Consider the following 15,523-nt stretch of genomic DNA (forward strand, 5'->3'; position numbering starts at 1 on the left):
CCTCAGAGATTTTGGTCCATATTGACATGATGGCATCACACAGTTGCCGCAGATTTGTCGGCTCCACATCCATGATGCGAATCTCCCGTTCCACCACATCCCAAAGATGCTCTATTGGATTGAGATCTGGTGACTGTGGAGGCCATTTGAGTACAGTGAACTCATTGTCATGTTCAAGAAACCAGTCTGAGATGATTCCAGCTTTATGACATGGCGCATTATCCTGCTGAAAGTAGCCATCAGATGTTGGGTACATTGTGGTCATAAAGGGATGGACATGGTCAGCAACAATACTCAGGTAGGCTGTGGCGTTGCAACGATGCTCAATTGGTACCAAGGAGTCCAAAGAGTGCCAAGAAAATATTCCCCACACCATAACACCACCACCACCAGCCTGAACCGTTGATACAAGGCAGGATGGATCCATGCTTTCATGTTGTTGACGCCAAATTCTGACCCTACCATCCGAATGTCGCAGCAGAAATCGATACTCATCAGACCAGGTAACGTTTTTCCAATCTTCTACTGTCCAATTTTGATGAGCTTGTTCAAATTGTAACCTCAGTTTCCTGTTCTTAGCTGAAAGGAGTGGTACCCGGTGTGGTCTTCTGCTGCTGTAGCCCATCTGCCTCAAAGTTCGACGTACTGTGCGTTCAGAGATGCTCTTCTGCCTACCTTGGTTGTAACGGGTGGCGATTTGAGTCACTGTTGCCTTTCTATCAGCTCAAACCAGTCTGCCCATTCTCCTCTGACCTCTGGCATCAACAAGGCATTTCCGCCCACAGAACTGCCGCTCACTGGATGTTTTTTCTTTTTCGGACCATTCTCTGTAAACCCTAGAGATGGTTGTGCGTGAAAATCCCAGTAGATCAGCAGTTTCTGAAATACTCAGACCAGCCCTTCTGGCACCAACAACCATGCCACGTTCAAAGGCACTCAAATCACCTTTCTTCCCCAAACTGATGCTCGGTTTGAACTGCAGGAGATTGTCTTGACCATGTCTACATGCCTAACTGCACTGAGTTGCCGCCATGTGATTGGCTGATTAGAAATTAAGTGTTAACGAGCAGTTGGACAGGTGTACCTAATAAAGTGGCTGGTGAGTGTACATTTCTCCCTCTCCCCATTTCAAAAATCTTAACGTGTTCATTTTCTGTTTTTTTGAGGTAGAATAGACTAAAGGGACTTCATATTTACACCTTTCGTTGTGTTGTCCAAATGACACATCCACTTTCATGGTCCAAGTTTTTTTTTTTTTTTTTTTTTTGTTTCGTTATAGCATTCACTATATGGAATCATTTATTTTTATAATGTACTATATCAGACATTTTAAGGGACACCAGAACTTCGTACCCAGTTTTTATTGAAACCTGTCACAAGTAAATGCGATCTTATGCCGCTATACAGGCCTATATATTTTAGAGACTATAAAATGAGCCTCAGATTTAGACAAAATAATTAGCCTCCAGTTCAGTATATAGCCTGCCAGCCCCTGCCCCCCCAGTATATAGCCTGCCAGCCCCTGCCCCCCCAGTATATAGCCTGCCAGCCCCTGCCCCCCCAGTATATAGCCTGCCAGCCCCTGCCCCCCCAGTATATAGCCCCTGCCACCCCAGTATTTTTCATTCCTCTCTTTCTGTAAGCTATATCTTTTTTCTATTCCTGTGTACAAAGCTTTACAGGGACTTGTTATCTGCGGGACAAATTGTAATTTCTAGTGGCACCATTTAAAGGAAGTCTACCATCAAAATTAAGCATGATAAACCATGGACACTTACTCACCGTGACACTGGTAATCTTATATTTGTTATCATGTTTCTACATGTTTAAGTGATAAAAAAGCCTCATTACTGTAAGTTTATCACCATTATGATACAAAAGCCAGGTTATTTAGATAGAACATAACAAATATTTATTGGAATCTGATCTTATTGGAAACTATAACTTTAATAAATTGTAATTAAGCAAACCTCTATGTGGAAAAAAGTTTTCAACATAGATGTACTCAATAATATTTGTTTTGTGAGTCAAGTCTCGCCTAATTAGTTTAGTGCTAGAGAACAGCCCCTCTACATTTAGTTGGGTGGGTGGCAATGCAGTAACCACACAGACTACATCTCCAGATTTCTTGAGGAATTGCCTCATGAACAGTGAGTCTTGATGAACGGTTGAACTGTCAATATAAAGCTTTTGTCTGGGAACAGCTCACTAAGGCTACATTCACACGAACGTATGGGGGACGTATATACGGCCGACGTATATACGGCCGATATACGTCCCCCATACACTTCTATGGGCGCACGGCACCCTACGGACCTGTCCTATCTTTTCCCGTAATACGGGGCCGTGCGCAATGTATCGCTATGGAGAGGGGCGGGGGTGAGCTGCGCTCACCTCCTCCTCCTCTCCCCGTACACTGCCGTTGCACGCTACGGTACGGTACGGGCGGGCAACGGCAGTGTGAATGTAGCCTAAGTGTTTCACATAATAAAGCTTGACTTCTATACCTATAGTACGTTTTTATTGCGTGTTTCTGTATTTCTTTGTGATGTTAGAAAAGAGTTAGTTTTCTCCTCATATTCTATGTTTAGTGCATATAATCCATCGGAACAGCTAACGGCTCTACAAACATGAACTCAGAGCAAAAGCAAACTAAAACATAAAGAAGTATAAAGAGCGAACACTGGAAAATCCTGCCTTAAAGGAAACCTACCATTTCAAATGGTAGGTTTAAGCTGTAAACACCGAGCACCAGCTCAGGGTGAGCTGGTGCCGGTGCTTAGTTTCGTTAGTGTTAAAACCGCGGTATCGCGGTTTTAACACTTTTTAAACTTTATAGCATAAACTGCTTCGGCATAAGCGGCTTATAGCATAAGCGGCTTCTGCTATAAAGTTTAAAAAGTGTTAAAACCGCGATACCGCGGTTTTAACACTAACGAAACTAAGCATCGGCACCAGCTCACCCTGAGCTGGTGCTCGGTGTTTACAGCTTAAACCTACCATTTGAAATGGTAGGTTTCCTTTAATCCAGTTTTCCTGATTCCTCTAGGTCAGTGATGGCGAATTTGGTGGATTTGTTCCTGTCTGGTGAACTCTGTCCTGGGGTGATAACCTGAGTGACAACCTCTGCCACCCGTGCCATAGGTTCGCCACCACTGCTCTAGATAGATGCAGACATTACCCTTTTGATCTGTATGCACATAATGGGGGTCATTTACTAAGGGCCCGAATCGCGTTTTTCTGTCGGGTTACCCATATTTTTCCGATTTGCGTCGTGTTCCCCCCCACCCCCCCTGAATTGCCCCAGGATTTTTGTGCATGCAATCGGATCCTACATACGCATCCATCTTTGTCTTTGTTGTGGTTATATATAGTCTATTGGGATGCGTGAATGTTATCACATATAACAAATTATCTTGGTAGTGCCTGCTCGTTTCTTGCTTTATTACGCGATCGGATTGTGGCGCAACAGTGCCAGCATGCACGCAACGGAAATTGGGGGTGTGGCCGTAAGAAAACCTGACGGATTCGGAAAAAACACCGTATTTAAAAATACATTTTTTTTAAAAAAGTGTTGCTTGACATGCGCTTACCTGCACCCAGGCGAGCTTGGTGAACTTCAGTTAACTCCGACGGAATTCAGCGCAGCAGCGACACCTAGTGGACACCGGGCGCACTACCTTATTGAATCGCCGGAAGACCCGAATCCTCCACAGAGAACGCTCCGCTGGTTCACGAATGGACCGGGTACCAAATCTGCCCCAATGTGCAGACACATTCACCTCTTCTAAAAGCATAATAAAAGATAATAAACACTGGACAATTGATTTATGCACAGTTTATTGAAACGTTAGAAATACTTTGTATTTACCTTAATCCTGATTTTCTGTTCACTCTAGCATAGGCGAAATGAGTGCAAGCATTCTCAATGCCTGTTTACTGTGATCTGTAGGGGAGAAGCTTCACTACTGAGAATGAGCAAAAAGTGCATCCACAATCATCTCAAAAACCCACATCCTCAGATCAGGAATAGAATGTGCATTTATAGGATATTACATAATTTCCCCAAATATTTAAAAAAAAAAAAAAAAAAAAAAAAATAGATATATATCTATCTATCCATCACATATGGCAGTAAACTAATTGTAACACTTTTTTGTATGTTTTTGGAGTCAATCCATTTTAATCCGGCTCCACAGCCCTGGAGGCAGTTACCGGTAGTTGTCAGCTGTTAAAAAAAGCTTACGCATTTCCATACTTAAAGTTTACTATTATCACCTACTCTATTCAATTCTGCAATAAAAAAAATAGCATTAACGGCTCATTTAGACCTTAAAGGGGTATTGCAGGAATAAACATAATTCATATACAAATGGGTACTCAAATATAAGCTTATATGTAATTAGATGTTATTTAAAATGTTGCTTCCCTTAGCAGAAAATACTGGTGACATAGACTATAATGAGGAATTAAAATGTTACTGGCCCTTTAATCAGTCCGTTAATTTCCTCCGCGCGGTCCGTTGCAGAGCAGACACAGGATAGAAGATGGCGGCTGGTCACATGTCCACATCACATGTCCTGCACCTGCCTGAGCAGGTCATGTGATTACCACTACGTTTGGCTGTAGTCGGTTGGTTGCAGTGCATCCAGTATGGCCAGTGTTGTGGTGATGGCAGTTACACATCATTACTATGGTAACAGAGCAAGAAAGTCTGTTATATCACTGGGAGCAGAGCATAAGAGGGAGGAGGAGTTACTGAGAACTAAAGGATCATGGAACTTGTAGTTTCCAGTGGCAGCCATCTTAGTGATAACTCCACCTACTTTAGAGAGGCCATAACATTTGTTAATCATAAAATCAAACTATTTAAGCTCCGTTTTCTGACTAATGACATTGAGTATTGTTGTAATCATTTATTTATATCATCATGGGTTTTTGTGTCAGACTTTCATATTCCCGGAATACCCCTTTAAGGTTTTCTGTAATGTACTGGGAAGCTGAAAAAAAAAAATGTGTAATGTATAATTCACAAAAAATTGCAGTTGCAGCGTTTTCGTAGAGGGTTAATTTATATACTGTGTGTCATGACCACAACCCTGAGCATTCTCCGAGAAATGTAAATTATTTTTTTTTTAAAGTTTTTAGCATTTGGAAAGAATGTGAATTTTTCCAAAAAAATGTGCACCTTTAGATGCCAGGAAGGCCCGTTCCACACTCGTATCACACTCGCAACGCATGCTGCCGGGATCGCATGGCCCGAACGCTGCACAACGGGAGTGAACTGACAAGCTGAGTTCACTCCCGCGGTGCAGCGTTCGGGCCGTGCGATCCCGGCAGCTTGCATTGCGAGTATGATGCAAGTTCATCGCATCACACTCGCAAGTGTGGAACGGGCCTAACAGTTTTATACCCTTGTGCAGAGGTCGCACTAACATTTTTTCAGAAGGGTAAAAATACTCCTCTCACAATTTTTGAGGAGTATTTTTACCCGAGGAGGAGTATGAAAATTTCTACACACTACACTCACAGAACACACACTACACTCACACAGAACACAGCGTGCACACAATCACACAGCACACAATCACACTGCACTCACACAGAACACAGCGTGCACACAATTACACAGCACACAATCACACAGCACTCACACAGAACACAGCGTGCACACAATCACACAGCACACACACAGAACACAGCGTGCACACAATCACACACTACACTCACACAGAACACAGCGTGCACACAATCACACACTACACTCACACAGAACACAGCGTGCACACAATCACACACTACACTCACACAGAACACAGCGTGCACACAATCACACACTACACTCACACAGAACACAGCGTGCACACAATCACACACTACACTCACACAGAACACAGCGTGCACACAATCACACACTACACTCACACAGAACACAGCGTGCACACAATCACACACTACACTCACACAGAACACAGCGTGCACACAATCACACAGCACACACACAGAACACAGTGTGCACACAATCACACACTACACTCACACAGAACACAGCGTGCACACAATCACACACTACACTCACACAGAACACAGCGTGCACACAATCACACGCACACACAGAACACAGCGTGCACACAATCACACACTACACTCACACAGAACACAGCGTGCACACAATCACACAGCACACACACAGAACACAGTGTGCACACAATCACAGCACACACACTACACTCACAGAACACAGCGTGCACACACACAGAACACAGCGTGCACACAATCACACAGCACACACACAGAACACAGCGTGCACACAATCACACGCACACACAGAACACAGCGTGCACACAATCACACACTACACTCACACAGAACACAGCGTGCACACAATCACACACTACACTCACACAGAACACAGCGTGCACACAATCACACAGCACACACACAGAACACAGCGTGCACACAATCACACAGCACACACACAGAACACAGCGTGCACACAATCACACAGCACACACACAGAACACAGCGTGCACACAATCACACACTACACTCACACAAAACACAGCGTGCACACAATCACACAGCACACACACAGAACACAGCGTGCACACAATCACACAGCACACACACAGAACACAGCGTGCACACAATCACACAGCACACACACACTATACTCACACAGAACACAGCGTGCACACACTACACTCACCCGGTCGGGATCACAAACGCAGGCAGCTGCGGGCAGCCCCGCTGTCCACAGGTCTCCCAGGGCCTGCACTCTCACTCCGAGTCTCTCCCCCTGACACTGATCACATGTCGCGCTGAGCGGCCCGGCGCGCGCTGTGATCGCGCTAGTGACATTTCCCTCTTTTGCAGCGCGCGCCGGGCCACTCAGCCTGCGCGCTACAGGGAATAATTGCCAAGCGTAACTTTACGCATGGCAATTATTTTAGGGGGTAATGGCGCCTCATCACGCGTCTATGACGCGTGGTGAGGCGTTAATGCGACCTCTGCCCTTGTGTATGGAGCTGTTTATCATTTTCTCTTGGGCGAACAATATATTGTCATTGCTGCCATTTTGGAACTCTAAAACCTTTACATTTTATGTGTGTTAATTCTATTTGCACTTTTTTCCCTGCATGGAATTAATTGAGTGTTCAGACTTTGGGGCACAAGGATAAACCTGTTTATTTCTGCATGCAATAAAAGGAGCAAATTCTGTGGATTTATATGGTACTGAAAGAGGTTGTCAGAATCTTGTAAGATGCGGAGACCGCAGTGGTCACATGAGTATCGAGCAGCATGTCGGCAGTGGTGCCCCTGCAGTTCTTTGTGATCACTAAGCTTCCCCTACTAGTGATTGCAGGTGTGCAGAATGTTATTTTACTACTTTCTGTGTGATGAAAAGTAGATGATTTTTACATAGAAATACAGACTAGAATATAATGACATGGATTGTTACGTTTTAAATGTCTTGTAAAGAACTGATATTTCACCCGTGTTTTTTCTGTTTGTCACTATTTTTAACATTCCATATGCTCCCACAAATAACGTTTCACTTAAATGGATAGTCAAACTTTGTCAATAAGGCTAAACGTATTGGGGATATTTTTGCATGGTGGCTTATTAAAAATTTTTTATTTTTGTTTAGGCCAAAAGTAAGTGTCCTGGGCTCTCGGGAGCAGTTGTGTATACACCCAGATGTGAAGAAGCAGGAAAATAACCATGTTAAGGTACAAATACACTGTCTGTATTGCTATTATGCTACTGTGACTAAATATTTCATTGTTTGGTGCCATTTTTTTCCCCAGGTCCATATGTGCCGCTCCAAGGTGTCTACCCGCTCCTGCCACTACTATAATAATGTTGAGGGTAAGTTTTGGAGAATATGCCCAATCAGGTTGTGTTAGCAGAAGGAGCCATGTGTTTCCTGTAATCCTATTTTCTACTTTACATAATTCTTCATCCCATATCATAGTTTCCTCGTATTGTAACGCTTTTCCTAAGTCTGGTTGTACTTGACCACCCGTTTCACAATGCAGATGTTATTACCTTATTTTCCTCTGATCTGCTTTTCAAGAACCAATAACTGTTGCTGGAATAAATAAATAAATGAACATACCTTATATCACATTAACCAGTACTACCAGGGCCGGATTAAGGGTGGTGGGGGCCCCTGGGCACAAACTGGTGGGGGCCCTTCCCACAATGTTTTTGGAAGTATAAAGCCTGCCAGACTCTTTAGTATATAGCCTGCCAGACCCTGTAGTTTATAGCCTGCAGCCCCCTGTAGAATACAGCCACCAGTCCCCTGTAGTATACTCCCACAAGCCCCCTGTAGAATTTAGCTGCCAGTCCCCTGTAGAAAATGGCCACAAAATAATAAACGTAATACTTACCCTCACCTTCCCTTCCAGGGATCCCATGATGCTCTTCCTCACTCTTCAGGCAGCCGCCGGCCACTGAAGGCACAGCTGCCATCGCTGGGGGAGATTGCTGATGCACTGTTTTGGCAGCAGCATGTAGTGATCGACTGACTGGTGGGGGCCCCTTTAAAAAGTGAAAGTGGTGGGGGCCCCGGGGCTAGAGCCCCAGGAGCCCCTCCTTTAATCCGGCCCTGAGTACTACATCTGTTTCTGACTCTATTACCGTATTTTTTGGATTACTAGGAGCACAAAAAATCCTTTGATTTTCTCAGAAATAAAGGTTCATGCTATAGCTCAGAGTGCCCTATATCCCATATAAGTGCGCCTTATATCTGAACCGTACTTGCAGATAACACGTACTGTATAACGTTTAAGAATTATGCGCCCGCAATATCCTGCACAAGCCCACACTGTACATCGGGTACAATACCCCACACTTGCAGGGCCAGCAGTTCAGTGCCATAGTGCCGACCACGCAGCAATCCTCACCTGCCGCCTGAGTAAACAATTTTGCCCCTATACCTGCCAGCCCTTCAATAGGGGAAAGAGAAGAAGCCACAGGGAACCCCACAGGACTAACACCCTGCCTGGGGAGGGGAAGAGAAGGGGCAGAGGGAGACAGCTTAACCCCTGAAGCATCACCCTTCTAACATTAAACCCTAACAGCCCATAAATCTGAGATCCGAGTTCTGTGCACTGGAGACACATATGCCTGGAACTGCAGCTGCCTTTAACTGTGCACAGGTCTGCCATCTGCTGGTCATTCATCCTTATAATCAGGTGTGCCTTATATATGAACCTAGATGTTTTAGCAGGCCTTATATATGAACCTAGATGTTTTAGCAGGCATTTATTGATGGTGCATTTTTATAGTCCAAAAAATATGGTATGTATTTGTGGTGGGATGCATGAGTGCCTAGCATTCAGGTTTGTAGAATTGAGTATTGCCAATATTTACTTGAATGAGATCACCTCCTCTTGGTGAACTCCTCTGATGTTAATTTTAGTTTTGGGATTCTGAATAGGTAGCTATTACTTTATTTGTTCACATGTATTTCACTCGCAGTTAATATTTTATTCGATGACCTCTTGAAGAGGTTTGTGGGGCTTTGCACAGTCCACACTGTTGCCAGTAGACCCCCTTGTCTGGTCCAAAGACGGCTCCTGCAGGGTAATGCAGTGTTGGTTCCATTCCAGTTTCCAAAAATTGGTCAAGAAGCGTCTGAGAAGTTCAATTCCACTGGTATGCTGTTGCCACATGTTTTTGGGTTGAGACTGTTTCTGTCCCTATTGGAGTTCCTACTGATTCTTGTTCCCTTACATTGCCTTGCCTAATGAATATTGTGCTGTGCAGATGGCAACGCATGAGAACTTGGCTCACATCCAAGTTCTGGGGCTTGCGTCGGCTCGCGGTAAAATTTAATAGCCAGAGTGAGGCGTTCGATTTCAGTTTTATCATAATTGAATTTTGATAACAGTTGCTGGATGAATTTACTCTGCCCAGGTTTTTATTTTATACAAATACTCATATCGGTGCCAGTTGCTGTTTGCCTAGTTCCAGTGATCCTTTCACACACATAAAGATTCCAGTTGTTATAAACATCCTGCAACGGGTGGGGTTCACTAGGGGACCCATCTTATGTCTACATGGACATGTCCTGGATACCTGTTGATATCTTCTTTAGAAAGGGTACAGGAAAAGTGGTAACAAAATAAAGGCGCTTGGTATGAAGTAACGTTGGCTATTAACTTTGGTTGAATGTAACACGTTAGATTTTTATTTGAGTACTTTTACCCCTGGGCACCAAAACAATTTGGAGAGCTGATCAATATCTCTTAACTTCTGATGGTAGGCACTGTCCTGATAACTGAGAAATTTGGAATCGTGGAAAACCTATTAAATGACCTAGGCTCTAAAAATGGGAATCGTTTTATTGTGATGGTAATGAAAGCTCTTCTAGGTTAAAATGTATTTTTTTCTTCCCCTAGAAAAGAGCACAGAGAAAGATCTTACTACTCATATTCTGGACATTGAGGATCTTGTGAAGAATGGCACCAAGCACAGGTACTTCAGAAGTCTTAGATCCACCATTTATCTTAACTACTGTTGGCCATGTATCTTTATGGAATAAGGACATTATGGTGAGGGTTTAGTCCCATGGCCATGTGCTCGCCCGGACCTGACCCTGGGGCTCTTGTGCGCCTGTGCTTGCCGCACTATAAGCGAGAGCTATAAGACGTCTATGGTGGCTATAATCTAGTAGCAAATAATGCCACCAGATCACGGCCCCCATAACGGCTGTGTGAACGTACCCTTATAGTAGATCTTACCCAGGCACATTGTAACTGCTGATGGTTTACAAAATTGCATTGATAAACCTTGCAGTTATGGTGGTTGTAACAAGTATCATAGCATCCCCTATGCCCAAGTAGCATTTTTATACTACAGGATCTTTCTTCCACATAGACAAGTTTCTTATATGTACTTAGGATAGGAAAATAACCCATTCTCTAATTCACTGTTATTAACAAAATACAGCATTTCACAGATACAAGTCCAACCTGTCTCTATCAGTCCTGGTGTACACAATTTCAGTTGCCCCTAGACACGACCCTGTAACTTCTGGCTTTGGGTCGGGTGGCTACCATCTTGGATTCCTGTGTGACTCGTGCTGCTGATATTGTCTCACTCTGCTCTAACCTGTAGCCCGGCCCCTGCAGTACTGCACAGAGCTCACAAGACACTCACTGACATCCTGCCAGCAAACACATTGTGAGGAAAGAGAAGTTACAAATTCCAAGCAGATACGTTATCCAGGGGAAGGGGGAGACAGGCACATATCTGTGAGAACATAGATGTAGTGGAGCTGACAGTGTAAAAGTCTGTCAGCCTCTGTCATGCTTCTGTGTAATAGGCATCTCATCATTTCTGATCAGTCTCCTCTCCTTCTACGTGTCAGTATGTTAGTACAATGTCAGAAGCTAGATGAAAGTGTATATAAACCTGTACCCTGATAATTTAACCACACTGTCGGCTCACAGAACTAGATGGATAATAATGTGTCTACTTAGAGAGTCCCTGCCTACAGCCTGGAATTTTGCACTAAGCAGCCTAGGGAGAGATGGGAGCTAAAACAGCAATTACACTGTGTAAAATTGTAAAGGAAAGGGTTAAAATCATCTTTATTGTGTAAACATCACTAGGGATTTGAGATTTGAGAATTTTTTTTTTTCATGGTAAACCCCCTTTAATGTGAATCGGATCCCTGTACTCTGGATTCCTATGTCACCGATATCATGATAGGTGGGGGGGGTGTCCCACCAGTTGGATAACCAACTATCCAATTGTAATTGTAAAGTGCTACGGAACGTGATGGCGCTATATAGATACAGATTATCATGGGGGATAACAATAATACTTGGTAGGACCCCTTTAACTTTTTAAAGTTTATCCTACCCCGGAAAATGCACTACAAACATTCCATTCTAAGTTTCCAATGTTTCTTTGTGCAGAGCCTGCCCATACTACTTATCCAGGAGTCTGAAACAGCAAGCGGACATCATATTCATGCCCTATAATTATCTGCTGGACCAAAAGGTATTATTTTAACTTTTGTAACTCCTACAGTCAGGCACATTTTGTGATGCTCTCAAGCTGCTTATTAATCTTATTGTTTTCGTTTAAATATGTCATGTTCAGCAACCAACAAATATGGATGAGCTCTCCACAGAACTCCTCTATTTCATGGCACGGAAAGGATTTTTCTTGCATAAACTCATAATAGAGATTTGATGAAGATAAAAAATGAATTCTTTTTAGTTCATCTCTTTAGAATAGATTGTGCTATTTGCTTTTGGCCTCTAGTTTCGACATTCCAACCAACCAAAAGTATATGTAAAACACAATTCTTGTTTTCTAGAGTCGTAAGGCGCATAACATTGACCTGAAGGGCACAGTTGTCATATTTGATGAAGCACACAACGTGGTACGTCTTCGGCACCCATCTAGTCTCATTCTGGACTAATAGTTTGATTTTCCGAGTGACTCTGGTGTTTTTCCTGCAAGGAGAGAATGTGTGAGGAGTCGGCGTCTTTTGATCTGACACCATACGATTTGGCTTCTGGAATTGAGGCTTTGGATCTAGTGATTAATGAGCTCACAGACAACCTAGAGCAGAAGCATATAAGTGCACAGTTCAACATGGAAGCTCCAAGTTCAAGTAAGTTTCTATGTGGCATGTGAAAAACGCTCTTTCATTTTTGTTGTCGTGACTATGTTTCTGATTATGTATTTATGGTGATTTAGTAGTATATTTTCTGGCCTCTATTAGATGTGATATAAAATAACTCTTAAATGCCACACAGTTTTTTTTTTCCCTTCACAATATTTTATGTGTTTTTACTGTGGAGGGGCTACTTTCTGGCCACTCTGCTTCTTATATTGGACACAGAGCTGATGCCGGATCAGCTTGAGATAATTAACAGAGACTAATAGCTGACACCCCAGTGTAAATGGTGTTTAACCGGTTCAATGCTGCGGTCAATGTGACCGTGGAATTTAAACAAGCTGCTGGAGGTCTCTACCTTGCCCCCCCTCAATCATTTCCATGACAACCCTGTTATCCAATTAGGACCCTGGGGTTGTCCGTAAGTAGTCCTTCATAAAAATGCCCATAATCTCCATTAAAACATAAAATTATATATAATGTGAAATAAAGTCAAAATCATTACACAATCCCCACACATATAGTATCACCGTGTCCGTGACAACCTGTAGAATAAAAATAATTATTGAACCCGCATGTTAAATGCCGTAAACTGTTAAAACCTGCCAAAAATTATGAATTTTACCTTTTTCATCCCACAAAAATTGCAATACAAAGTACTACATGTCCTGCAAAAAACAAGCCATCAGCCAGCTCCGTAGTCAAAAAAGACGGCAATACAAAATTTCCCCAAATTAATTTTTATTTTGAGAAGTTTAGATATTTTTTTCTCTTATTTTAACGAAGTATAGTATCCTTGTAATTGTTTTCATCTTATAAAAATAAGATGTTTATTAGGCTTTATGCTGAACGCCCCCAAAAAATAACGTCAAAAATCTATTACATAATTGATGCTAAAATATGTGAGAGGTAAAAATGACCACAAATTCTGACAGCTGACCCCTATGTATTATTCTGCTTAGCTCCCCTCGCTCCATATCACACTGATTGCCAATTGCTCAGCATTTTCTATGTATATGCTACCCTCTGTATCAGTGCCTACATCCAGCTGCCACCTCCTGATCTGCTATTTTGCTGTGATGTGTGGCTTTTTGTCATGGAGGCACAAATGTTTTCCCTTTCAAAAATTGCCCAAGTTGTGCCTCGCAATCATAAAATATTATGGACCTCTACAGAGTTGTCAATCTTTTCTCTCTACTGGAATGAGACAGTGATGTGTTTTTCTTTCTTGTGAGAAGATAACTTCTGATAGTTATGAGCTACTTTCCCCCTTTCTCATTTTGTTTTCAGGTTTGAATGTAGAACTGGAAGACTTGGCTAAGGTTAAGGGTAAGTACTATGTAATAAGTGTGTTGTTGTTTGCTTCTGACATAGCTGACACCATTGAGGTCAGTTACTATTCTCTTGAAGTGTTTTTGTTGTAGAGAACTTTTTTTTTTTCTCCAGTCCATAAAAACCTATATACAGTGGTGGCCAAATGTATTGGCACCCCTGCAATTCTGTAAGATAATACTTGTTTTCTTCCAGAAAATGATAGCACTCACAAATTCTTTGGTATTAAGATCTTCATTTGTTTTGCTGGCAATGAAAAAAACACGAAAGAGAATGGAAAAAAAAAAGTCAAATCATTGATCATTTTACACAAAACTCCAAAAATGGGCTGGACAAAAGTATTGGCACCCTCAGCCTGAGGCCGGCGGCACATGAGGCGTTTTGAACCCGTTTTTGTCCATTTTTAAGCAGTCCATTAAACCGCATGTGTTTTTTTTATGGACTGCTTACAAATGGCCCAAAAACAGGTTCAAAACACCACATGTGCAGCTGGCCTTATACTTGGTAGCACAACCTTTAGACAAAATAACTGTGAACAATCGCTTCCGGTAAGCATCAATGAGTTTCTTACAAGGCTCTGCTGGAATTTTAGACCATTCTTCTTTGGCAAATTGCTCCACGTCCTGAGATTTGAAGGCGCCTTCTCCAAACTGCCATTGTGAGATCTCGCCAGAAATTTTCTATGGGATTCAGGTCTGGGCTCATTGCTGGACACCTTTAGATGTCTCCAGCGCTTTCTTTCAGACCATTTTCTAGTGCTTTTTTTTTTTTAAGTATTTATTTTTGCAGTTTTTTGAAATTTTATACAATTACAATAAACAGAACCGGAGAACAAGATTGTCCGTCACACATTTTCTTCCCCACAATACTGGATTATTATGTAACATCCATGGTAACATTCAGGGTCTTACTGCGTTCCAAAATTAACTCAGGAATATTGCACAATAAATGACAGCAAATAATGTAGCCAGACGTCTTGTTACGACATAAAGAACTATTGACACATAGACGATCAATTTTGTCATAGTGGCCATTGACAACTTCATTTATGATGCCGAGGAGACACACAGAGGGAGACATTAAGCGTGGGAAATCAAAGTGTAGATTTAGGAATTCCAGAACTTTGGACCAGAAGACTTGAACCCTAGGGCAGGACCAGACACAGTGCAGGAAGGATCCGCCTTCAGCCTGATAGCAAAAGCAAAGATAATTGGGCATTGTTCCCATGCGGAATAGTCTAGCAGGGGTGAAATATACTCGATGGAGGGATTTAGATTCAGGGATCAGGAAGTCCCTCGAACTCACTACAGATGTGAAGTAGGACAGTTCGACCTCCCTCCAGTCATCATCCGACAGGTCAGGGATATCCTGTCTCCAACATTCACGGGCTCTATCAAACGGTCTGGACTTTTGCTCTTGTAGTAGAGCATAGCATTGATTGAGTGGCTTAGGGAGGTCCGGGGTACTCATCAGAGTCTCCAGTTTGGAAAACTTCACTGTCAGGCTAAAGGAGCCGAATTGGGCTTTAAATGCATGCCG

The 15,523-nt window shown here is 42.7% G+C and overlaps 1 protein-coding gene across 6 annotated transcripts in view; it reads left to right on the forward strand.

The window, feature by feature from the left end:
• The window catches only part of RTEL1 (regulator of telomere elongation helicase 1), a 94,726-nt gene that overhangs the window by 14,532 nt on the left and 64,671 nt on the right, over nucleotides 1-15,523 (forward strand). For 4 of the 6 annotated variants that reach the window (XM_072110841.1, XM_072110843.1, XM_072110840.1 and 1 more), the window contains exons 4-10: nucleotides 7,652-7,733; nucleotides 7,812-7,872; nucleotides 10,416-10,491; nucleotides 11,940-12,024; nucleotides 12,347-12,412; nucleotides 12,493-12,646; nucleotides 13,943-13,981. In XM_072110841.1, the coding sequence (XP_071966942.1) occupies nucleotides 7,652-7,733; nucleotides 7,812-7,872; nucleotides 10,416-10,491; nucleotides 11,940-12,024; nucleotides 12,347-12,412; nucleotides 12,493-12,646; nucleotides 13,943-13,981 (563 nt within the window). Of the gene's footprint in view, nucleotides 1-1,080; nucleotides 1,100-4,753; nucleotides 4,848-7,651; nucleotides 7,734-7,811; nucleotides 7,873-10,415; nucleotides 10,492-11,939; nucleotides 12,025-12,346; nucleotides 12,413-12,492; nucleotides 12,647-13,942; nucleotides 13,982-15,523 lie in introns of those variants that run through there. The other 2 variants (XM_072110845.1, XM_072110844.1) reach the window with 2 other exon arrangements.

This window comes from Engystomops pustulosus, chromosome 6 (genome assembly GCF_040894005.1).
Source record: "Engystomops pustulosus chromosome 6, aEngPut4.maternal, whole genome shotgun sequence".
NCBI classification, from domain to species: domain Eukaryota; kingdom Metazoa; phylum Chordata; class Amphibia; order Anura; family Leptodactylidae; genus Engystomops; species Engystomops pustulosus.